General features: G+C 32.0%; 4 protein-coding genes across 4 annotated transcripts in view; 3 read left to right on the forward strand and 1 right to left on the reverse strand.

Annotated features, from left to right (window-relative positions):
• Nucleotides 1-1,322: 1,322 nt before the first annotated feature.
• On the forward strand, nucleotides 1,323-3,776 carry LOC124536328 (translocon-associated protein subunit alpha). Its single transcript, XM_047112853.1, has 5 exons — nucleotides 1,323-1,535; nucleotides 2,087-2,278; nucleotides 2,570-2,847; nucleotides 3,061-3,301; nucleotides 3,406-3,776. The coding sequence occupies exons 1-5, from the start codon at nucleotides 1,475-1,477 to the stop codon at nucleotides 3,474-3,476; spliced, it is 843 nt and encodes a 280-aa protein (XP_046968809.1). The 5' UTR covers nucleotides 1,323-1,474; the 3' UTR covers nucleotides 3,477-3,776.
• Nucleotides 3,777-5,842: 2,066 nt separating this feature from the next.
• On the forward strand, nucleotides 5,843-6,645 carry LOC124536290 (40S ribosomal protein S28). Its single transcript, XM_047112807.1, has 2 exons — nucleotides 5,843-6,134; nucleotides 6,527-6,645. The coding sequence occupies exon 1, from the start codon at nucleotides 5,934-5,936 to the stop codon at nucleotides 6,129-6,131; it is 198 nt and encodes a 65-aa protein (XP_046968763.1). The 5' UTR covers nucleotides 5,843-5,933; the 3' UTR covers nucleotides 6,132-6,134; nucleotides 6,527-6,645.
• A 1,208-nt stretch (nucleotides 6,646-7,853) lies between these two features.
• LOC124536289 (bladder cancer-associated protein) lies at nucleotides 7,854-8,649 on the reverse strand. Its single transcript, XM_047112806.1, has one exon. It carries the CDS (start codon nucleotides 8,424-8,426, stop codon nucleotides 8,187-8,189), a length of 240 nt encoding a protein of 79 aa, XP_046968762.1. The 5' UTR covers nucleotides 8,427-8,649; the 3' UTR covers nucleotides 7,854-8,186.
• Nucleotides 8,650-11,093: 2,444 nt separating this feature from the next.
• Nucleotides 11,094-25,974, forward strand: part of LOC124536007 (sodium-dependent neutral amino acid transporter B(0)AT3) — a 30,921-nt gene continuing 16,040 nt past the window's right edge. The window contains exon 1 of the mRNA XM_047112374.1: nucleotides 11,094-12,135. Within this exon, the coding sequence (XP_046968330.1) occupies nucleotides 11,446-12,135 (690 nt within the window). The 5' untranslated portion in view covers nucleotides 11,094-11,445. The remainder of the gene's footprint in view (nucleotides 12,136-25,974) is intronic.

The following is a 25,974-nucleotide window of genomic DNA, read 5'->3' on the forward strand; positions in this document are numbered from 1 at the left end:
ACAAATGCCACCTTATTCTATCCGTGAACACGAACACTGTAAAGTGCTCGAAACGTCGGGATGTCAAAAAAAAAATAATAATATACGCGATTCAAATCCGTTATAACTAGTTTTTTTTTTCAACAATATTGTTTTTTATTTATCTTTAATAGTTTTTAAAATTGCGTCTTGTCCTAAATAAAAAAATCTTTTTTCCTTCCTCCATTCGTATCTTGGATACTCTACTGGAATCAGCCCGGTTCTAAGGGAAGTTATTAAAAATTACAGCGCTAGAGTCTTTACAGGGAAAAAGTCATCAGAGTTTAATATAGATGTAGTTAAATAAAAATATAATTGTTTATAATACTATATCTTATATTGCTATTTTTGTGTTGTTAAGATAATTTTATTTGACCCGCATTACAAATTTGATACACCCGATATAAATTGGGAATGGAAAAATAATTTACATGATACAAGATTTTGTAGATGATAAAAAAGCTTGGAATTAATACCTGTTGACTTCCACGCACGATACATTACATACATATATAATTGTATTTAACTAATATGATTGTATTTTTAAATGTTGAAAAAGGGTAACTACTGAGTTTCTTGCCGGTTCTTCTCGGTAGAATCTACTTTTCGAAACGGTACCACCGTTCACTTAATTGTTAAATGACGATTCAAAAGTGCTCGTAAAAGCCCATTTGAATAAAGTTTATTTTGATTTTGAATTAGGCGCCTTCACTAACAACAACTAACTCGGCCTACACTTGATCAATCAGCAATCTCAAGGACTTAGTTGGCCCTGTAAGCGCCACGAGAATTAAGGGACCAACTAGGATATGAAGGTTACGTTGGATATGTAAGTAAATCAATAAAGTACTATTATAATAAACAATAGTTTTAGAATTTTTTCATAGAAAGTTATGCTTTTACGTTTTGTTATTTACTGTATGTAAAGCGTAAATGTGTTGTATTGACATTTTATTTATAAAAACTTTTTTATTTTTTGAAAACTATTTTATTTTGATTACAATTGTGGTTTAAGTTATAAAGTTACTACATGTATTATACATGCACATTAAATATATATAACATAAACAATATGAAGTACGCATTTTTTTGTAGATGATGACAAAACCGATAAAATGTAAAATACGATTTTATTATATTGGTATTACATTTTGTTTTGAGCAATACAATATAACAAATTAAAATTAATTCAAAATATATTTTAATAGAACATTTTAAAGATATTATGTGAATACACATTAAAAACGGTAAATTTTTCGATTTAATATTTAGAGCACTGTCGCACTAGTGACAAGTGTTCCTTCCACGTCAATCGAGTTGGATATAAAATTGGCATTGGTGAGATTAAGTTTACGCGGTGGTGGCCGTATTGTGTCGAGTGAAGTGAATGGTCCTTAGTCACCTCTAGATATTGACTTGTTTTCTTTAGAAGTCTTAAAATAAAAACTTATAAAAAATGAAACTAATTTACCTCACGTTATTGGTTTTACCAGCGGCATTGCTTTGCTTCCAAAGTGGTGAGTATTACGCTACTTTTTAATAGAAAGTATTTGCGGAATTACGTGGCATTGCATTCGTTTTATTTTAGAAAGAAAGTTCCTATAAATACATCGACATTTGATATTATAATTGTAATTATTACCCGAATGAAATGAATTGGTATATTACTAATATTATAATATAATATGGTTAATAAGGAAAGTTGCTTTTTAAACTTCTAAATACATTTTGATGCTAAAATTATTAATTAAGCTATATTACACTCCTATATATCCTTATAACCCGTAAAATATAGTATACAATTACAACACTTTATCATAATGCTATTTAATTTTGCATCACATAATATTTACTTGTATATCCAATTTTGTGTCAATGAACTTCATTCCTATATGTTTCCCTAATACAATATGTAATTTATATTACTTACTTTATATAAAATGTAAGGGCTCCATGTATTTTATTGTGTATATCAAAATCAATGAATTATTAAAATTCTGTGATAACATATGTTCATACCAAATACATAATCAAATGAGGTTTTATATTAGATAACTTTTTATTCCAGCCAATACAATCCTCGTTCGGGCAGATGAAGATGAATTAGATGATGTAGTTGACATTGAAGGTGAAGACAACCAGGTTGTTGGTGAAGATGCACTAGGAGATGATGATGATTCAGTAATTAAGTCTTCACAGGATGTAGACACAAACATTCTATTCATTAAACCAATCTCCAGTTATGGTGATGTGGCATTCGGTAAGTGTTAAATGAAAGTGAATTTATTCATAAAAATATTTTCATTGAGCTTAACATTCTAATTACATATATCTTTAAGTGAGCTTTGATAAATTTTATGTGGTTCTAAGTCAGAAAGCAGACCATTATTTTAATAATATGAAAAATTATTTCAAATTGTTCAAATAAATAAAATTAACAAGTCACATGTGACTTTCTAAATCACTCAAAATAGTTTCAAACCAAATTACTACCTAATTTCAGTCAAAATTCGAACAATAGATTAATCTTTACTTTAAATTATAATTTCAGACCTTCAAGCCGGATTTCCAGTAGAGTTCCTTGTTGGTTTCGTCAACAAAGGCTCAGAGGATTACATTGTTGAAACCATGGAGGCATCCTTCAGATATCCAATGGACTACACATACTACATTCAGAACTTCACAGCACTGCCTTATTACAGAGATGTGAAGCCAAAACAAGAGGCCACATTCGCTTATTCCTTCATCCCCAGTGAATCTTTTGCTGGCAGACCTTTCGGACTCAATATCCAGCTTAACTACAGGGATTCCAGTGGAAACTTCTACCAGGTATTGATATGTTTATAAAACGAAATAATAAAAATGTTTTTCATATTTTAAGAGAAGCAAAACATACAATTTTATATGTCAACAGTTTTATTATAAAAGCTGTGTAAAGCACTTTAATGATCGCTAGTAATATTAGCTTATTTAATACAAATTGGGAATTAACTTCTACTACCTATTTAATCTTATTTACAATTTATCTTATGTAATCTACAGGAGGCTGTGTACAACCAGACAGTGAATATTGTTGAAGTATCTGAAGGCTTGGACGGAGAGACTTTCTTCCTCTATGTATTCCTTGGAGCAGCGTGTGTGTTAGCTCTGGTACTTGGTCAACAAGCTCTATCATCTCTTGCCCGCCGTCGCTCTCCTCGTGCTGCCCCTAAACCCCTTGAGACTGGTACAGCTAATGATGTTGACTATGACTGGCTGCCCAAAGAAGTTGTAAATCAGCTTAGTAAGTACAAAAAAAAAACATTTAGAAAAAAACAAAATACACACCAAACAATTTTTTTTTTTTTTATTGACTTTTGTAATGTAATTTGAACTTTCTTGTTACAGAAAAATCACCTAAGACACCCAAACAGTCACCACGCTTGAGGAAAGCGAAAAGATCTGCTGGTGATGACTAATTTCTAGCTCTTAGTTATTAACTTAGGAACACCAACTTTTGCCTAAATGTAGGCTAAGATGTGTATGCGTAAAAACAAATAAAATAGGATTAGACAATAATAAGTTCTTTGTCTATGAAAAAAATCTCTAGTGTTGTCCCCTCGTGGTCTATTCCTATTTTGTATTGTTAAGTGAAGAGACTGTGTGGATTTTAGTTGCTAAAAGTGTCGAGTAAATTAAGGAACAAATAGTGTGGACAGCTTTGTAATAACGATTGCGATTATGAGAAGACATTATTTAATAAAACCGTTAATTTTTTACAATGTTTTATTCATTTAATAAAAGTACATCACACAAAAATCTAATTTTAAAATTATTTATATTTTGTTTTTTTTTTCATTACAATAACCGAATATTAAAACTGCTCAAATAATTTTAGTCATATAATACATAAAATTTAATCAGTCATACATATAATGTACATATATGAGATTATACTAACTACCGAAGCTGTCGCACGGCTACGGATTAAATTTTACCTCATGATAAAATAAATGACACAAATAGCGCCAAGAAATATAAAAGGATACAAATCATTTAAAAAAATGTAGAGCAAACATCAGGCCATATTTCGTAATTTACTGGTCCAAATAATAAAGTACAAAGTTTTCCCAAATATATTTTATATTTTGAGTCAAAACAATAATAAATAAAGTGTATATACACATATATATCTATATAAATATTATTTATATCTAAATCTCAACTTTACAGTTTATAGTAAAGTTTATTTTTTGACTAAAGGTCGAATCCACGATTTCAAAGCGAATATTTTCAGAGAAGTAGATTTATTATTACATACTTTTAATTTGATATAAAACTACAAAGCCTCCATTTCTGGTCTAATTCCTACTGACTTAGTAGGAATTAGACCAGAAATGGAGGCCAGTTGTCAGGGAAAAACTCACGAAGTCTTGGCAAAGACGAATTAGACGTGTGCGAGATTGTCCCGCTCGACCTGTTGGAACGATGTTATTTGGGCATAGCCAGAGAAGTTTTGCAGTTTTTGTTTTCAATCAATCAATCAGTCCATTTTTGTCAGCAGTCTTGCGTAAATCGTCACTCGACCGTGCCCGAGGACATCCTACACTACGTTTGCCGAGACGGTAACAGATAGAACACGTTTTCCCCAACGGTTATCGGATCTGCGAGAAATTTATGGCCAGCCCACTGCCACTTCAGCCTACTAATCCAGAATTCGATTTTTGTTTTGACCAATATACAGTTGGTAGATTGCGTAGAAGACCGAGGAATATAAGCAAACCATGCAGTTTTTGTGATCTACGAAAAAGCCTTTAATTATATATGCTGCCGAAACCTGAGCAGTGCTTGAGGCACTGAAGAGATGTCATATTGATTGGAGTTATATCGCGATGTTGAGACGCCATTGCAATCACTGTCCAAATCCAGGACTGTAAGATGAAAGCAACCAAATAGCGCTGAGGGGTTGGGCAGGGGGCATTTTGTTACCAAGACGCTGGATTAGACCAGTGATATTTTCACCTCAGAGTCAACAACTTACCAAAGTTGTTTCAGAGAGTATATTCTAGTGAATATCGGTCTCGGTTAATAAGTTTTGATAATATTAAGTTTATGTTCAACAGTCATATAGTCATATACCATTAGAACTCAACTTCGATACGTTCACGCAATTAACTAAACAAATGTATCTTTTGAGTGTATTACGCCAAATTATAATTTTGGAAAAATTGCATTTTCTGTTACTTTTACATTGATAAATTATCGTACATATTTTAGTTATTTCGAAGATAGATATATTTTCTTTAGAGACATAACGAATATTTAATATCTGTTTAATTAATAATAATAGAAACTGTAATTATTTATTGATTGATACTGATCATAGGTGAAAATAGCTGCTAATATTTTTTTTTTGATTTTTAAGACTATATTTTAGTTCAAATAAAACAGCTGGAAATTAAAAAAAATATCTTTTTTTTTTTTTTTTTTTTTGTGGCTTTTATTTGTGCCAAAGAGGCACAGATTATTTCGCCAATGTCACGTGCGATGGAGAAGACACGATGGAGATTGATCGGTTCGGTCGAGATTACATGCTCAAATTAATTTTGAAGGCATAATAGCACTAGACGAATTGGAGACCCATAACCTAAAACAACACAACAATAATAATTACATAAAAAGTAAATAAAATAAGGCAACTACTATTAAAATGCATAACAACAATCACAAAATAATTTACAACTTAATCAAAAAATATCTTATCCGATTTTGCTCATTTAGTTGTCATTTTCTATTTAGCTCGAGTAAAGCACAACACTAAACCGATAAATTTATAGTAGAAATTTTTAATCTGTGTTTCTGTCCTTTTTCGTATACGCTCGTTGCGTTGCACGTGTATTTTCCTTTATTCGCTCGATATCTAGATTCTAGAAAAAATGGACAAACCCAACGTTCTTGCCCGCGTTGTTAAAGTTCTGGGTCGTACTGGATCCCAAGGTCAATGTACTCAAGTAAAAGTAGAGTTCATCGGAGAAACCAGTCGTCAAATCATCAGAAACGTGAAGGGACCGGTCCGTGATGGAGACATCCTGACACTCCTCGAGTCTGAGCGTGAAGCTAGAAGACTAAGATAAGCGGTAATTCAGTGTTACTTAGTTCGTATACTTAGAATAGCAAAACTGTATGTGAAGATAACCTCTCATCAATTTTGATTTTATTCTTACCATCGAAATTTGGTTAGATTAATGTAAGCTAACTTGAATAAGTTTATGTATTACAATAATAAAACAACTAAAATCTATTCAAATAAACTTTAAAAAATGTTTTTCTTCATCAATTTCATTGAAATTATTTAAATGATCACTCAGTGTACTAGATAAAATACTTACATCAACATAACCTCAACTAGTTTGCTTAGTTTTGATTTAGTGTCATGGTTAAATAATATCATCGATGACAAGTGTTGGCAACTCAATCTTCCAATTCATGGTTGTAATATGACTAGTAATTGATATCTTTCTTGTTTCAGGGTCAGGAGAATCTTCATTAGGTTAAGTGCTATATGTATCAATCCAATTTATAATGTAAACATCAAAACCGTCAAAGATACCATCTTGTAACCAGCTAATATATAATTACTTAACAAATTTACGTTGTCTCATTTATAAAAACTATCCCAATTAATTATATTTTAGTTTTCAGAAGTAATATAACAAATGAAATATCTTTGAAAAACATCTTCAATTGAAAAATGTGTCTTATAAATAGCATTAAATATTACAGATATGGAATAGTAAATTTAAAATTGGAATATGTTTTATATTTCCAAAAGCAAGCTTAGTATGTCCTAAATTAGTAGGTAATAAAATTTAACAATGGAAGCTATAATAAAACCTTCGTCTATAATGATTACTAGACACGTATTGAAATACATTGATGATATATTGTAACATGTTCATCTTTGGTATACTTCATGTTATAATAATGATTGTTGATGTTTGCGGTACACAACTTGATTATATCATTTACATAATGCGAGAAAGTACCTATCGATACAAATTCTACTGTCACTTGTATGTATTATGGATAAATCATATAATCTTGCTTGACGGCAATGCGTAATTATTTATCATTGCATAACAAATATTAATTGAAACATAGATAATTATGTTACTGTATCTGTTCCCTAAAGAGGAAATTCTATATTTTTAATTACACCATCGATATCACAATATAATGACTAAGAATATACTTGATCTGAAGAACAGAAAACAAGTAAATGATAGGACAAAATCAATGCAAAAAGTACCTCATTTATTCTGTTTATTGAAACAGTTAATGTTTTGTAGTTTGTTTATAGTGTTACATTGACTAAAGTTTAATTATTATGTATTTAAATTCAAATTCATAGTTCTAATATGTGATGATGTTTACAACAGATTAGTGCCAAATGTCAATATTTATAGATCAAGATAGGCTAGTGCAAATAGTCATGCTACGTAATTAGTATTATCTGTATTTAGATAATATGGTATACCATATAATCTTGGGCCTTTCAATATGTATAGTTATGGGTTTCTAAGTTATTATAAAGTGATATTATACACAATTTTTTATATACTTCAGTGATATTCCCTTTATCTTATCATGATAAAAAATAATTATATGTATGTACGTAATTGTATCGACAAGCTAGATAATAAATTATTTCATAATTTATTGTTTTAAAAATAATATTGATAATTAGCATCTACCTTTGAGTTAATATATTAAGGTCTACAAGGAATTTTTAATATAAATTTTTACAGTCTAAAGGTTTATGAAAGGGCTTGGGTATATAAACAAATAATAGTTAATAAACTTTAAATTTTGACATTTTTATTCACAATATGATAACAGATATCTCTAACAATAACCATATAATCATTGCGATCACATAATTAATAAAAATAACAAATGAAATACATAAGTACATGTCAGTATCAGACTCCCTTATTCATACACCACAAATTGTAAATAAAATTCATTTTATTTACAAAAATATCTTATTTCGTATCGTTTTTTTTATGGATTTTAAGAAGTGGCAAAGACTCAAATCCAGTGGATTTTTACATTGACACTCGTTTTTCGGTTTCAGGAACACTTGTTTGCACTTTGAGCACGTTGGAGCTTACTCTTTACGGGAAGCGCTAAGTGTCATACTTCTCACCTTCACATTGGGTCGCCCAGAACAGGCAATTGCCGATACCACTATAACAGAACAGAATGATGGCCGCTAGGAATACAACACTGCAGACTGTACACGGCTTCCTCTCCAAGAAAAATCCGATTAGATATAACACCATAAACATGACGTGTGTGTTCACTAACGCCGGGTTTATTGGTTTCGGAATCAGAAGCACGGGAATCAACCATTGTAAACAATACATTTCGAAGGTATCGGCTCAGAATTTGATAGATTAACTTTTCTGCGTCTTAATAACACAAACTTTGACTTTCAGTGTAGAAATCGACATGTTTTGAATGATATCATAGTCGATCAGTTAAATAATGTCAAGGTATTAATTTAATATTCCGAATGTCGACATTTATTTTGACAGTGACAACATATCTAGCCATATTCCAAGCTACGAAATTACGACTGTCGAGTGTCGACTACGACTTACGAGTCAAATAGTTAAGTAATGTTACCATAATATTAAATAATATATCCCGAGCACAAAGAAGTGCTGTTACTTGTTATTTCTAAAATCTCATAATATAATTATCAATAATAAGTCAATCTAAAACTACCTAAATGTATTCAAAAAATATTAATTTTACTCCTATATTATAAAGCTTTTGTGTAATTTTTGCTCATATTATTTTCATTTTTGTAATAGCACTTGTCTTATTAAAGTACACAAATTTAATTATAATAATGAATAAAAACACAACATAGTATGTAAATGTAGACTTTTCACTACTATTTTGAGTAAAATTAGAATAAAACTTTTTATTTTATTTAACGTTATCTATTTTATTACAGATAGTAGTTGTAATTTATAAGATTTCATCACTTTTAAATATCTCAAGTCTGGCAGCGCATTAATCTTTTATAAACTCTGAATCGGAATCATTTATATAAATGACATTTTAAGGACCAATTTTTGAAATTGTAATACGCGGTATTTTTAATATATAAGACCAGTTTATTTTTCATATAAATTGAACTTACTGTACCTTAATATATCAAACAGTTATATCTAACATATTTTAGAACGTATTTTAACCTAACTTACGAGTAGTTTAAACATGTATCTCTAAATGTATTACCTTATGTGTCTATCGATAGTAATATATGTAGCTATATGATTTCATTAATAAAATTATATGTTCTACTTAGTCAGTTAATATAACAACATATTTGAATAATATATTTTACTTATAAAAAAATTATAAAAGATTTGTACTCAATAATAATTTAAAAATGTTTGATCTTTAAAAAACATATACCTTCATGAAGTTTAGTTAAAAATCATGGAAATTAAAACTTGGTAGCTATTATAATCCCAATTCCCTATCTTCATTTCATAACAATTTCATATTTTCAATGCAAGCTAGTTGGAACAGCGCCAGATTACAAGAAGTAAAATGAATAAGAGCATATTTACTACCAAAACCTATCGCTGCCGAGCTTGAAATCTATGTAATTAGTTAGGGTTGTAATGAAAACTCAAGAACAATAAAATAGTAAAAACATGATTTTAATATCTATACAAACTTTTTGGTTCATTTATGTTTAAACATTTAAAAATAGAATTAAAGAATTACAAACAATGTCCAAGGCAAAAATACACTTATATTAAACAGTCATTGATCAAGCATGTATAACACTTCTTAAGCTTTCAGTAATAATAACTTTGCTATCATTTTTTTCCTGACAATTCAACGAGTACCACTGCCAGGGGAATATTGGTGTTCATATTTATTAAAAAAAATGTAAGAATACAAAAACTCACAAATTAGGCCTGAAAGCATATCACACCTTTTTGGGCATCCGTTTAAAAATCACCGAATAACCCATAGTTTTCCATGCATTTCCTAACTATAGGGGTATAATCTATTCATGAAAATTTTACAAAAAAAAGTCACATACAAGACTATGTGTATCTAACTAGCTTTAATAATATGATAAAATTTTCTTAATATCCTTGTGGTTCTTCTATTAATTTGTATTATTGATCGTAATATTTGGTCATAAATAGGGCATTTATATAACGAGGGTCTGATGGGTACCTTATAAGGTCACAAAGGTCGGGCCAATATAGTAATTGCGTTGTCCTGTCCAGAGATTTTCAGTATCAGCCAAAGGTGAAAGTAGAGAAAATCGAATCAGCGATCGGTCAGAAGGCTATCGTCTTTACAGCATCTGTAGTATAACGATAAAAAAATTTTTGATTCATTCTTTATTCAATTTAGAAGTAAATGGAACAAAAAAGTAATTAGATATAGTACACGAATATTTAGTTTTTTTTTTGCTTCAGCTTTTTCCTCAGCGGCATCGGTTCTTTTCTTATCTCTTTGCTGTCGAAACGCTTGGCCCTTGGAGTAGTGGTGCAAAAAGCTTCATCAAAAGTATAACACCTCGCCTCATTGCCTCCACTGGTGACAGGAGGGCTGATTCATATTTGTATATATTCAAGCATTTAATGTTATTAATTCTTATGTTAATAAATTATATATTTACAAGTATTATAATTAACAATAATCAGAACTTCTTAAATTCTAATGGATTAAACGGTTCAATTTTACCTTTATACAATATAAAACCCGCAATATATTTTCTTTTTTTAGCCCTAAGATATTTCTTATAATAATAATTAGAGGACTCTTAGAAGAAATCCTTCTTGACCGTCTTTATTATATTGGAAGAGAGCTATTACGAACGTATGCGGCTGAAGATTAATGGTCAAAGGGATACAAAAAGCATTCATATATAGCCAAGCTACCTATTTTATAAAGCTCGTTTTTATCACGCATGCGCTGTGAGGACTTAGGAATTCCCTCCCCCTTTATCCCACAGTTTCCCGCCAGTGACGTTCGACACCCTCGTCGGCCGGCATTCGTACAAATTTTGTGAAATTATAGAAATCTTTAACAAGCCTCTAGTTGTGATTCGATTTAATCGTCCATAAGCGTGTACAAGAATATTTAAGTCGGAACTTTTCAAATATGGCCAAAATTCAATTGGAATCAATTTGTGACCAATTACGGCATGCAGTAAAGGGGTCCATATTAATCATATGCCATTTACTGGTCCCTATTATGTGCCATGACAACGAGCACGAAGCTTATTAAAGTTTAGATATGGTATGACAATATTACGACAATAAATAATTAAAATATAAAAAAAACTATAATACAGCTCAAAATAAATATTGGAATTTGAATTGAAAGCAATCGAAAATGGCGAACACGGCTCATTTGATGAGACGGCAGAGTTCCCGGGATTTGTATGCTCAGCGTTCATTGGACCGGATGGAAATGAAGGAGTTGAGGGGTCGTCTGGTGACAATGGAGAATGGCCACCCGATACATCGAACTCATGTTATGTACGGCGCAACAAATCAGGCCTTTGAAGATACAAGTCCTAACAGACGCTCCTCTGAAACTCCAACAAGTAAGGCCAGTTCCGGAGACGATAGAGGGGGATTTAAGCCTGAGGGTGTTGAAATAGAACGTGAATCTTGGGACAGCAAGTTGACTTTCCTCCTCGCAACTGTTGGATACGCAGTCGGATTAGGTAACGTTTGGAGATTCCCGTATTTGGCACAAAAGAATGGCGGTGGAGCATTTTTGATCCCTTACTTTGTGATGTTAGCTATTGAGGGAATACCGATTTTTTATCTGGAACTGGCAATTGGTCAACGTTTGAGAAAGGGTGCTATTGGTGTCTGGCACCAAGTATCTCCATATCTGGGTGGAATTGGCATCAGTTCAGCGGTGGTGTCGTTCAACGTGGCGTTGTACTACAATTCGATCATTGCATGGTGTTTGTTCTACTTCGCGCAGAGCTTCCAGGCCGAGTTGCCGTGGTCTGAATGCCCTAAAAAGTATTTTAGCAACGGATCCTACACCACTGAACCGGAATGTGCTGTAAGTTTATTTTCATGATTATTGAATTAATTTATTTCTTTTATTAATCCTAGCAGTAGATTAAGTACAATGACAAAATGGTAATTGGAATGGCGGCGCTTTAACTCATGCCAATTACGATAACATTGTCTATAATTAAGCGAATTCACTCAGTCATTTAAGCTGAAGTCTAACGAACAATATACTATACGAATGAAAATCGTATTATTATATTGTTGTTAAATTCATTCATAAAAATGTTGATTTTTCTTTCTTAGTTGATTGTATTAGAAGCTTAAATAATCCTACTGAATGTTATTACGTTTAAATACATGCTCAATACTTAAACGACATTAAAATTAACATTAACGGTCACTTGCCTTTTTAGCAAATCTTTGTTATCAGCGTTGAATTAGGATAGCACAGGGATGAAAGAACTAAAAGCTGATTGGATAAATTAAAAAAAACGTAAATGGTCCATAATTAACTCAGTTTTGACGTATCAAACATTAAAATACGATTTACTATCTGTGTTCTATATTTCAAGTAAAACTTAAAAAAAAATGCATAAAAAATGTGCTCAAATAGCCTTACTTTGTAACAATCTTAATTAGAAGTCACAGCGTACTTAGATAAAGTACTGAGTTTAATGTCGGAAGATTCTATTAAGATTTTAAAATACTTTTAGTATTTAACTTTCCACATTAAGTCAAATTATTATTCTCACAGTTTTTGTTTAATTTAATTACATATATAATTGTTTCCTTATATAGTCTTTAATTTATACGAGGTACATCACTTGAATATAGTAATGGTGTGTTCTAGATCTAAATAAATGGTCATATCCCGTGGTTTGTGGCGTATTGATCTGGTTCATATTTCTTACAGTGCCAATATATAATATGTTGGTGAAACTACCTTGTGGACAATTTAGCTATCTATAATAAAGGACCAGCATTAAAATCTAGTACTACCCTGGAGTTAAATCGTAAACTTTATTTTAAATTCAGATATTTAAAGCATTGGTCAATCTCTGTTAAAAAACGAAATAAAAGCAATTTCAAGTATTAAATACTCATTATTATGGTGAAATTTGTATGAAGGAAACTTGAACTCCAAGAAAGGGACATAGATACTTTTTTGCCTAACATATAACAACCAATAATCTGAAACGCGAGCGAAAGTGAAATAAGAACACACACGCGCTTGTGTTAATGATAGAGTGTTATTTTTTTTATTTCTATTGTGTATTATATAAAAATATTATCATTCTGTTGCTTTAACTGTGTCAAATATTTACTGTACCGTTCGCGATATTTTTTTCATAAAAAGATACAAAGTTTTTCCTCCACAATATTAATATAGATCTTTGTACCAATATTTAGGTGGGCAAACATAAATTTAAGCCGCACTTTGATGTTATCAAATGTTGTCAAGAAGAGAATGGACGAAACTACCTAATGAAAAAAGTTCCGATTCAAGTATATCCTGCTGAAGTAGGTATTTAAAAGTGCCGTCTAGCTTTAGACTTTGAAGAAATTTTTTTGTAACATACTTCAGGTATATTCAAAGAACACTGGATATTATTAATTTTATATAATTACAAATAAAAAACAGCCAACCACCAACCAATGGGTACCAATGGGTTTCTTGTGGATATTCTGTGCAGTCAGTGACACTGGGTCCCGCATACTCACCACGAAAGTCAGATTTTCTAGTGTACATTTCAGTTGAAGTTTATGGCAGATCTAAGTAATTACATTTGAGCGCTGTACACTTTGTAATATTTTCCATTTGTGAACCAGTTTTTATAAAGCGATGTATTGACGATACTTAGAATAGTTTAACAGCCTTACTTCATTGCATAATATTCTATGATATAAATATTTTAAAATTATTTTCTTATAATAATAGCTTAAATTTCTATAGATAATGTTACCCACTAATATCAAACCTACCAAACTAAGCAGCTCTTACATCGAGCGGAATTTATCCCTATAAATCCGATTTCAGTAATAACTTGACATAAAGAACTCACCAGGCAAATCCAAATCGGTTGCGGCCGAATTAATAATCAATATCATGTAAAATATCGAGTTCCAGGTCAATTTCAATTCAGGTATGTTATAAGGTTAGTCAATAATCAATCGAAGGGTTGAGTAGATACCTTTTGATGTCGTATCGTAAACTATAGATCGTTATATGTACGAAAACTTCATTATATGTCCCTAACAGCTCGGTATATTTACGGTATTTTCTCATCGTTCCAAGCAATCCTCAAATTTCCTCGTAATTTACGTTGATTTGGTTAGAATATAAAATTGTTGGTGTGATAGTGATAAAATACTAAATTTTAATATAGAATCATTATGAAAAACACATTGATTCCTTGTGAAAGTGATAATAAAATACTAAATTTGAACATAGAACCATAGTCGTTGCTTATTAGTTTTAAAAATATCAGATAGAAATTTAAATAGTGTTGTAAAGATTAAATTAACCGGTAAATAAATGTTTCTTTATGTAGACTGAGTCTGTGTTATATATATATTGTAAGTCAGTTAATTCCCTTGTAGGCTTATCTTGAGTAATTCCAATGTCCGTATTATCTCACTAAAAATCTCGTTAGTGGTGCGTTAGTGATGTAAGGAATGGTTATTATTTCTTGCAGCGCCATTGTCTATGGCCGAAGGTTAGATAACCCGTTACTTAAGATAGCCCATTTACCTCCACTTTTAAAAAAATGGACGACTATCAAACTAATACTTGTTACATGATTTTAGAGTCAGATGTCGTAAATTATTTTCGTAACGAATCTTTAAAAATCTAAATATCTGTAGTACGAGAAAATATTAGTATCTCTTCGTTTTTATCTATACGTATAATAAAATTGGAGTGTCCGTTTGTAAGATTAAAATAACCGCTTTTTACTTAATGCAGATGCGGTACATAAACTAAAATAGTTGTTTTAATTTTAGTTAGTCTGTCTGTTTGATCCAGCTAATCTCTGGAACGGCTCGACCGATTTTGACTGGCCTATCAATGGCAGATAGCTGATGTAATAAGGTGTAACTTAGCCTCAACAATAACTTTTTTTCGAAATTCGAACGCGCACAAAGTCACTTGCACATATAGTTGTTATTAAATTCCGACCCAGTAGAAGCTGTACGCTTAACCAATTTGGTAAACACATCACGATCCAAAAGTGCTTGTGTGTGCGTTCATTAATAAAGCACATTTTCAAGCCTCACTTCATTTGTTACCGTGAGTTTAAATTTGCAACCGAATTTTAATCCAATTTAACCGAATTGATTAAACTGAAACACTTCATTTTGGCAGAGCCGGATTATCCATTAAGCAGTTGCCTACACTGCCTAATGAATAATCTGGCACTATCAGACTCTCTAAGCTGACCAAACACTGGATAATAAGGTACGGAATATTTTGAAGCCAATTATTGATTTTATTTGAACAACAACAACAACCAATGCAGTGTGATGGAATGCACATGTGGCAGAATTTCTATGAAATTAAACACATGCAGGTTTCCTTACGATTTTGTCCTTCAGCGCTGAGTACGACATGAATTATAAAAACAAATTAAACACATGTTTATTTAGGGGTGCTTGCCTGGGTTTGAAGCCACAATCATCGGTTAAGATGCACGTGTTCTAACCACTGGGCCATCTCTGCTCGTTTTGTTTGAATGGGGAGATGAAAATTGCGTGGTAGTAGTAATATATAGGGTACTAGAAACCGATATTTTAATCCGGCCCTGGATGCTGGATATCTATAAATACATATAATGAAATTGGAGTATCTATTTGTAATATTAAAATAACCGTTGTTTACTAAATGAATATGCATACACGGTACATATACCAAAATAGTATTGTTTAAATTTTTGCCTGTCGGTCTGTTTGTTTCGGCTAATCTCTGTAACGGCAGATTGTTTTTGCAATTTATCGAATTGTTACAGTTTAACTAATTATTAATTTTGGAGAGCGGAAAAAGGTGCGAAAATTCTAAAACATCTCTTGAATAGATGCGAAGTTTTGCGGGAGACCCACTAGTAAACAATAAAAGTGCGTGAGATTTTTTATTTCTCCGAAGTAATTAACAATAGTTGCGAATTGTATGGAAATAATTGTTTGCAATAATATAAAAATGTAGAATCATCATCATCATCATTTTCCTTCCCTTATCTCAATATACTTGGGGTACTTTCCTATCTGACGTCATCTCATCAGTAATATTCTTTCCAGCCCATTCATCATCTTTCACACAATCCATCCACCGTTTCATTGGTCGTCCCCTACCTCTGTATCTATCCACTTTCATGCTCAAGACCTTCCTCACAATATGTTCCTCATTCCTCATAACATACCGATACCGTGACAGCCGCCTTCCAAATAACTTGGCGACTATCGGTGCCACTTTCAAACTTCCTCTTACTTACTCAGTCTTTATTATATTCATTCGCGTAACACCACACATCCCTATCAACATTCTTATATCCGCTACATGCAGTTTCATTCATATCTTTGGCCGAACACTCTGATCCATATAAAAATATAGAATAACAATTGAAATAATTATTAAGTAATTTATTAATTTTGTATAAATTCATAAATACTTATATATGAATAGGCTGTCATTTAGGATTTCCATGTTCTAACTGGCCTAGTCTAAATGGAGCCGAGCCATGTACCGTTGCTGTAAACATTTCCAAATGATTACTCTCTGTAAACAATGAATTCGCTCCAGTGATATCTAGCGCGATGAATGGCTGACTAGTTACCGCCGTATTGTTATTCTATATACATTGATTTGCTTTCATTGCAATTTCTATTCAAATATAAACGTCCCCGTGAATATTCAGTGAAATGGTGTCAGTTGAAAAACATTTACAGTATGTTTAAATACGTCTCATATTTTATACATACTTCTATATATGTATAGATGGTATGTCGTATTGTGAAGTTCCAGTTTGAACTGTATGTGAAATTTGAAAACTAACCTCTAGGTCCCAGCATTAGTGGGTATTAGTTGGTATATTACATATTTACAATGTCTGTGGACAATTTTGGTTACATCAGGAAGTTTTACTTAGTTTTATCTATACATATAAAAAAATTGGAGTGTCTGTTTGTAATATTAAAATAGCCCTTTGTTACTCAACGCATATGTATTATATTTATATACGGTACATATAACACTGGATCTCTGAAACCGCTGGATCGATTTTGACCTGACTTTCACTGGTAGATAACTGATATAATAGGGAGTAACTTATGCTACAATAAATTTTTTTTGTTAAATTCAAACGCGTACAATGTCGCGGGCACAGCTAGTATTGAATAAAAATTATGTCCAAAATGGTTATTTTAGATTTTAAGTTTGTGCTTTATTTGGTGGTAGGGCTATGTGCAAGCCCCTCTGAGTCGTTATCACTCACTCATCATATATTCTACCGCCAATCAACAGTACTTATTATTGTTGTGTTCCGGTCTGAATGGTGAGTGAACTAGTGTAACTACAGTCACAGGGGATATAACATCTTAGTTCCCAAGGTTTGTGGCGTATTGGAAATGTAAGGAATGGTTAATGTTTCTTACAGCGCCAGTGTCTTCGGGCGTTGGTGACCACTTACCACCAGGTGGGCCAATGGTCATCCGCTAACCTATAGCATAAAAAAGTATATATTAATTGGTAGCAAAGCTAAACAAGCAAGTAACGAGAAACAATGTAATTTAACTAATTAAAAAACTAATTTGTCTCTTTGGCTACTAGCCGGGAAACGCTACGCCGTAGCACTAAAAGATACGAAGATTAATGTCGTAACTGTGTAGTTATTTTCTAATATAAATTTTCATTGTTTAATTTATCTATCATTGCTTGGATTGTTATACTTATTTCATCCAATATATGTATAATTATTTTGATTATTGTAATTATTTTAAAACATAGGTAGGCGGGTAAAAGGACACTTGATGGTAAGTGGTCACCGCTGTTCATAGAAATCAGCGCTGTAAGAAATGTTAATTAAGTTTTATACCACCAATACGCCACAAACCTTGGGAACAAAAGTGTTATGTTTCTCGAGCCTTAAGTTGGCCTATCGTTCTTCAAACCGGAATACATCAATACTAAGTACATACTAAGTACATACTTAGTATTGGTATGTTTTGTACATACACAGACGGGCACAAAGCTATACCACGAAGTAAGATTTTGAAAGTAGCAGATTTTATTGACGTAGCCATTCTACGCGTGGGTGTCACCGGTGACGTCATTGGTTCACGGATAGTAGGATTCAACAAAAGCATAATACGTCAAAAAAATATACAGACATCGAAACACAATCGACTGTATAGTATTTTAAACATAACTATAGTGAAATATTTTATTCATGGAATATTTTGGTTATTCGAAAAATCTGGTAACAAATGTAGCGGTGGTAACGCTTAACGACTCAAATATCCATCATGTATTTTGTAACGATTAACAAACGAATTTTAAATAAAACAGATCGATTCAATGAACAAAATCTACATTGAAACCTAATTTGTAATAAAATTTCATTAAGTCGCGGCCTGATTATCGCTATTTTGTCTGAACATTCAATTAATAACAGTGACGAGGCTGTGTCAATGATCACAATAATAACAGTTATTGTCAAAAAAGTAAAAAAAATCATCAATAGAATTGCTTTAAGTCAGTGTTGAAGTCCGTGATTTGAGCTGAGATGGCCCAGTAGTTAGAACGCGTGCATCTTAACCGATGATTTTGGGTTAATGAAAGAGGAGGCCTGATCCCAGCTGTGGGAAATGTACAGGCTTTTACTTTACTTTAAAGTCCGTGCCTAAATAATGACGTGAAACTATGGATATCTCAAGTTCAATTTTCTTTAGTCAATTTTGAAACAGTTAACTTACTTATTGATAGTCAAATCCCGTCTCCGAATGTGTCAGCTTGCAGTTTAATTGGATAATGATAGTTTGGGAATTGTGAGATCATTGTTTCGCAATCTTGTTTAGATCACGTCTGTCAAAATATAATTTATACAAGCCCTTTTGAATCTTCATTTAACAAACTATATTAAGTGAAGCTACCACCGGTTTGGAATTTATCTACATCAGTAAACTTACTTTAAACATCATGTTGTTTTTGTTTTAAATAAAGCTCGGAGCCTGAGGTTTATACTTGAAATAAAATAAATCAAAATATACTTTATTCAAGTAGGCCTTTATAAGCACTTTTGAATTAAAAGTCAGTAGTTACTCTTTTTCAATTTTTATAAATACACAAGCGACCCGCCCCAGCTTTGCATGTGTACAATGCTATTATATCACACGAGTAGAAACTTCTAAAATTATCAGTGTTCCTTTACTGAATTGTCCATGTATTATATACAAAAATCTTCCTCTCGAACCACTCTATCTATTAAAAAAACAGCATCTAAATCCGTTGCATAATTTTAAAGATTTAAGCATACAATGGGACAGACAGCGGTAAGTGACTTTGTTTTATACTATGTAATGATAGTCATGTAAGTTAATTAAATTCGTTGAGAATGGTGCCGTCTCTGAAATGTCGATACTGTAAGTAAATATACATAAATTATGATGCAGTACAGTAACAGAATTAAAACTTTATGTAATATTAGCTTTTATGTAAGATAATTGTGTAATTATACAATGAAAAAGTATAAATATAATAATAAATGTATTAAAATTAAACACACATAAGAAAATGAAATATTATTTAAAATGCTCACCTTCCATAAGATTGTCCTGTGGCATTGAACGCTAGACAACAGCGCCATTACCTCTCTAACTCAGTATTTGAGCTAAAAAAGCAGCACTTGAGTTACTAAAAGTGTCGCCAACTCATAGAAACAAATATTTTAACGTTTACTCAGCACCTTCAAGTTTTCATCAACGACAAATTATAAAGTATTGTCATTGCATCTGATGCTTTCTGATTATTTTAATGGCTTAGTAGAATACCCTCATTTATACTAGACAAATAACCAGTACAAATAAAAAAAATGCTTAAAGTATTTTTAAATTCGTGTGACCTCGGCTTTTAAATAACGAATAGTATTTCCGCTAACTGGTAACATTCTTTATTAATGGCCGTTATGAAGTTCTTTTTTAATTTGCAATTTATGTTTCCGAAATGTAATTAATCGAAATGTAAAATCTCACAAAAGAACGAACTTTCTGTATATTTTAGTAGGTTTATAAGCTCTTTAGAAAAGGATGAAGTATTTGAATAAGAACATGATAGAAAGGGACAGAAATAAGCTGCAAAATTAAAAATGTCAAGTACTTAAAAGAGCTATGAAATCGTCATATCGAAGTAAAGCTACGAACTTCAGAAAGTTGATTTTATTGAGAGAACCAGATCAGAAGACTTGGTAGTTAATATCTTTTTCAAATATTATAAGTTTATTGTTTGTATTTCTTATATAACACACACATATTTACATGAAAAAAAATATTTAGTTAAATTTACGTAATTCTCTACGAAAATTAATTAATTAAGTTCATACTATCAAGTATGTGTTTTTTAAAAGCCTTGACTATTTATATTTTTTAATATTAAATGTAAGGTTTTATTAAATAAAGGGAAAAGAATTTGCGAGTTATTAATATAGAAACGAATATCTCCGCCCACACTTGTTTAACTTCATAGAGTCGAGAACTGGTGTCATACGCTTAACTTTACTTAATCATCTTACCTAATAATCGAGTTGATTCTAACGGATATTATCTAAATTATCGTGAATGTATGTAATATTTTTTACATATTATGACGCAACTGTAGATATTCGTATTTGGTAAACAAAAAATACAGACGAATTGATAACCTCCTCATTTTTGAAGTCGTTTAAAAATACCAGAGTCTCAAGCCCCAAATTATATTAATTTTTTTTTATGTTATGGTTGGCGGACGAGCATATGGGCCACCTGATGGTAAGTGGTCACCATCACCCATAGATAATGACGCTGTAAGAAATATTAACTGTTCCTTACATCGTCAATGTACCACCAACCTTGGGAACTAAGATGTTATGTCCCTTATACCTGTAGTTACACTGGCTCACTCACCCTTTAAACCGGAACACAACAATACTGAGTACTGTTGTTTAGCGGTAGAATAACTGATGTGTGGGTGGTACCTATCCAGACGGGCTTGCACAAAGCCCTGCCACCAAGTAATTTTAAAATACCAGAGAAAATCGAGCTGCAAGATTATTTATACATATATGCGACGGCTACTATAAATGTGTAAGTTTAGATTTGATCCTATCGAAAGTTGACTAATTACGAAAAATAACAAAAACAAAAAACTTTAGTTATCATCGGATTGGGTTATTTGAATTAAATCTGGGTGGCGACTAATGGTCTGTTAATATATAATTAAAGAAAAAAACGTTTATTTGAGGTAACTTCTAAGTAAGAGCAATAAAAAAAATCCAAACGTAAAAAATTCAAGTAATCCAGAGACTTACTTTGCATAATCATGTTTATCCAAGAGCCTTTTCTGAAACACGCTGAATGTAATGGTACATTTGTAATGTTAAAATATTCAGCGACTTTTGCAAGATACACATAGATTTGAGATTTAATCCCAAAAATAATCTTCACTCAGAAAATTCCGAATATAAAGTCAATATACAAATGCTTGGTCGACACCTAATAAAGAAGATAACAAAAATACTTTGGAAAAAAAATATACCACTACGATACTTTTATATAAAAGAATAAATACATAACAAAATTGACATATTTTGTCCAAATTTAGATACACAGGACGATAATTAAACATGTTCCGATATTCAAATGGAGGTGGTCGGCCATATACACAAAATATATCATCTAAACTAAAGTCCTACACCATTCAAAGTTATAAGAAGTTTCATGCTTGACAGTAGGGCTTTGTGTAAACCTGACACCTGCCACCCACTCATCGAGTATTCTGTGACCAAACAATAATAATTAGTATTGTGTCGCCATAACGTCTTAGTTTTCAATGTCAGTGGCGCATGACGATATAAGGAAATGTTAATTTTTTTTACGCTGTCAATTTCTATAGGCTACGCTTACCACTTACCACTACCACCAGTTGATCCATTTTCCTATCCATATATATTATCCATCAATCTAAATAATGCAAAACGATTTTTCTTTATAGTTGCAATAAATAATAATAGTAAAGTAAAGTATCAGCCTGTAAATTTCCCACTGCTGGGAAAAGGCCTCCTCTTCCATTAATGAGCGGGCTTGGAACATATTTTGGAGTGGGGTTGGTGGAATGCACATGTGGCAGAATATCAATTTCAAATCAGACATATGTAGGTTTCCTCACGATGTTTTCCTTCACCACCGAGCACGAGATACATTTTAAACACAAATTAAGTACACACACACACACACACACACACACACATATATATATAGTGGTGCTTGCCTGGGTTTGTACCCGCAATCATAGGTTAAGATGCACGCGTTCTAACCATTGGGCCATCTCAATAATAACTGGAAGATAAATATTTAGTATATAATCGTCAATTAATTTTAATAGAAATATTTGGTTTTACACATTCGACATTGAAACATTCTGATTCGGGCGTTCTGATTTAAACAAGAACGCAGTCATACCAAAATATTGTCATGATACCATGCTTTTTGGCTGTAGAAAATATTGAGTTCTTTCCCAAACAGACTTGCATAAAGCTCTATCACCAACTAAACTTACCTATAACAGTTTTACTAATAACGTTTCTCTCTTTGTGACATAAATGATTTGACAATTGAGAAAAGAAGACGAAAGAACATGACATTGTTCAGTTCATAAACACTAGAACAAGATATATAGCTGATGCCGTAAGTAATATTTGGCTAATTAGCTAGATTTAATGAGTTAATGAGACAGCTGAGTGATGGAACACGCTAACTACTCGAATGTTTCGGGCAGTCGCGCATTATTGTTGTATTTTATTATATTGTATTATATTACAACGCCCGCCTTGTGGGTGGAAGTGTTATGCAATGTTTATCCGTTCTCAATAAATTGACAGTTCAAAGTAAACATTTTTATTTACAAATCTGGCTAGTCCATTCTGGGATTAACTTGGTTTTGTACAAAACACACAAATATTGTTATGTCTATGTAAGGAAATATGTATTCTGTAAATATATGCACTACAGAAATCATTTTTTCCTGATATTTTTTTTTTATTTTAGAGCTCATCTCACCACAAACTTTAAATTAAATATTGTTGTTATTGCATTATTATGTAAAATAAGCTTTTTATATTTTAAAATAATTAATCATTGCAAATTAAAGAAATAATCTGATAGTGCAGTTTCATATTGTTTTCTTGTTTATTTTAAAAGGATCTAAGATTATCTCCAAGTATATTCGATTATTTTTGTTACATTAATTTTATTATTCACATTTCAACATAAAAAAAATATATTCCCCAAAGAATGTCCAGTCTTCCCTCTTTATTTTTCCGTTGCCATAGTTACATAATTAAAGTCATTATGTGACTATGGCCAGTTATAACTCATGAATTTAAAAAGTTATTAGTGTATATATTACATAGTATTAAATAAATACATCATAATATAATATATTGGCTAATTAACCTTACAGCTCGGCCATCCTATCTTAGTGGGTCCTCCCACTAGCTCGTATAATTTTACATAGGAAGAAAAAAAAAAAACAAAAAGCAAAAAAAAAAAAGTAAACAGAATAATACTAGCTTAATTAAGGTATACAATTAATGATAATATATAGAACATACATTGGCCCAAAGACATCACATAGGGCGGGTAAAAGTTAATTACAAATCGTAACATCAATATTGTAAATTTTTAGGCTATTTATACAAATGATATAAATTTATTAATTGCATATTAAACATTACAACCTGAAAATCTATGTCAAAATCAGTATAATATATATAAATATAGTATAATATATATAAATGTACATAATCCATAATTACATTTCGAATTCATTTAGTACATCATATTCATGTATCATATTCTCATTATATAATCATTATCATAATCACAAATCTGTATCATAATTCAATTTCATTAATAATACTTCATTCTCATTCTCTATTTCTTTTTCTTGCGCAATTTGTCACAGTCTAAGGTCATCTGTGCGACACCGTTATCATGGTGCCATTCATTTTCTGCACTGACCAGTCACGACAACTTACGCTCAGGCCTTAAAAACTATCTTGCAATCATATGTGCGACATCCATTTCTGAATGCCATTCATTATCTGCACGGATTGCTCATATGTTTCAAATTTACATCAAAATATCAACATTCTTAGTAATGACACACACTACTTAAAATCATTACCTTAAATCTCAAAAAAAAAAATTAATAATATTGTAGGAATTTGATCAACTGAAAATAATAATCGTAAATAATCAATTGTTTATTGCATTACACACTTATTAAAAACAATCCATGTTATATTATTATTATCATTATAAAATAATATTTAAAAATATATATATTTTGTTTTATACTTATTATTCTTTCTCTAAATCTCTGACTCTCTAATTTCTGAACTCTCACTCTAGTCGCTGTCACTGTAATCACTGGAGTAACCTTTATAATTTATCCACGCATAAATCTTATATATCTAGTAAATAAACCCGAAAGCGATTCAATTATGCGATAACTGCTAAATTTTCTAATTCTAAGGAATGAATCTTTTGTTCATCGACTGAAGTTTTACAGCTATAATACGTTACAGGCCTCAGTAAACCGTCTGTATCGATTTGCAGGAGAATTTCAGACATGGATAGTAGAACTTGATACCACGTCTTCGCAACCCCTGTCAGTTTAGGCAATACGTAGTGAATGATCTGCTCTTCCCCCCAACCGTAAAGCCTTGCACACTCTTCAACCTTTTTGATCCACATAGACATGGTCTGGCTCTTGACCATAGGGTCAAAATCGGGAATCACATTACCGAGCATAGGAAATTTATTACTCTGGGATCGACTTTTGGATAAGAGTTCTACTAATGAGGCAAGAATCACTTGTGTGTCATTATTAAGAACATTAGTAGTACTCACGTGACCAGAAGCTGGAGGTGTACGACGCTCGCCGCTGCACTCTAAGCGTCCGCTGCGGCCTGTCCCGCTGCATCTTCCGGCGGAGCCCCGGCGAAGGCTGCGACGTCGATCGCCAGAAACTGAAGGTGTATGACGCTCGCTGCTAGACTCTGAGCGCCCGCCACGATCATTCCTGTTGGATCTGCCATCCGAGTCCCGGCTGAGGCGACGTCGATTCTGTCGCTTACAGCTGCTGCTCCGACTGCGACGTCGGCCACGGCTGCGTCTCCGGTTCGATTCATCACGACGTCTCGTAGACTGTTCGCGAACACTGCGACTTTTAACACGAAGAAATCCCAAGGAACAATCGTTCGATCGCATTTTTCGTTGCTCGTGCATTCCGCTTCGGTCACGACGACGTTTTCGCTGCCTGTGCTTGCTTTTTTTAGTAACTTCATCCATTTTTACGGAGATACTTTATCGACAATATCTATGCAACTCTTATAATTGATGATTAGTTATCGGCAATGTTTACTGAATATTGTGGGCGCAATACCTTTATCCCACTTCTGAGATAAAAGGATCTAAGATTATCTCCAAGTAAATTCGATTATTTTTGTTACATTAATTTTATTATTCACATTTCAACATAAAAAAAATATATTCCCCAAAGAATGTCCAGTCTTCCCTCTTTATTTTTCCGTTGCCATAGTTACATAATTAAAGTCATTATGTGACTATGGCCAGTTATAAC

This window comes from Vanessa cardui, chromosome 16 (genome assembly GCF_905220365.1).
Source record: "Vanessa cardui chromosome 16, ilVanCard2.1, whole genome shotgun sequence".
Lineage (NCBI taxonomy): Eukaryota > Metazoa > Arthropoda > Insecta > Lepidoptera > Nymphalidae > Vanessa > Vanessa cardui.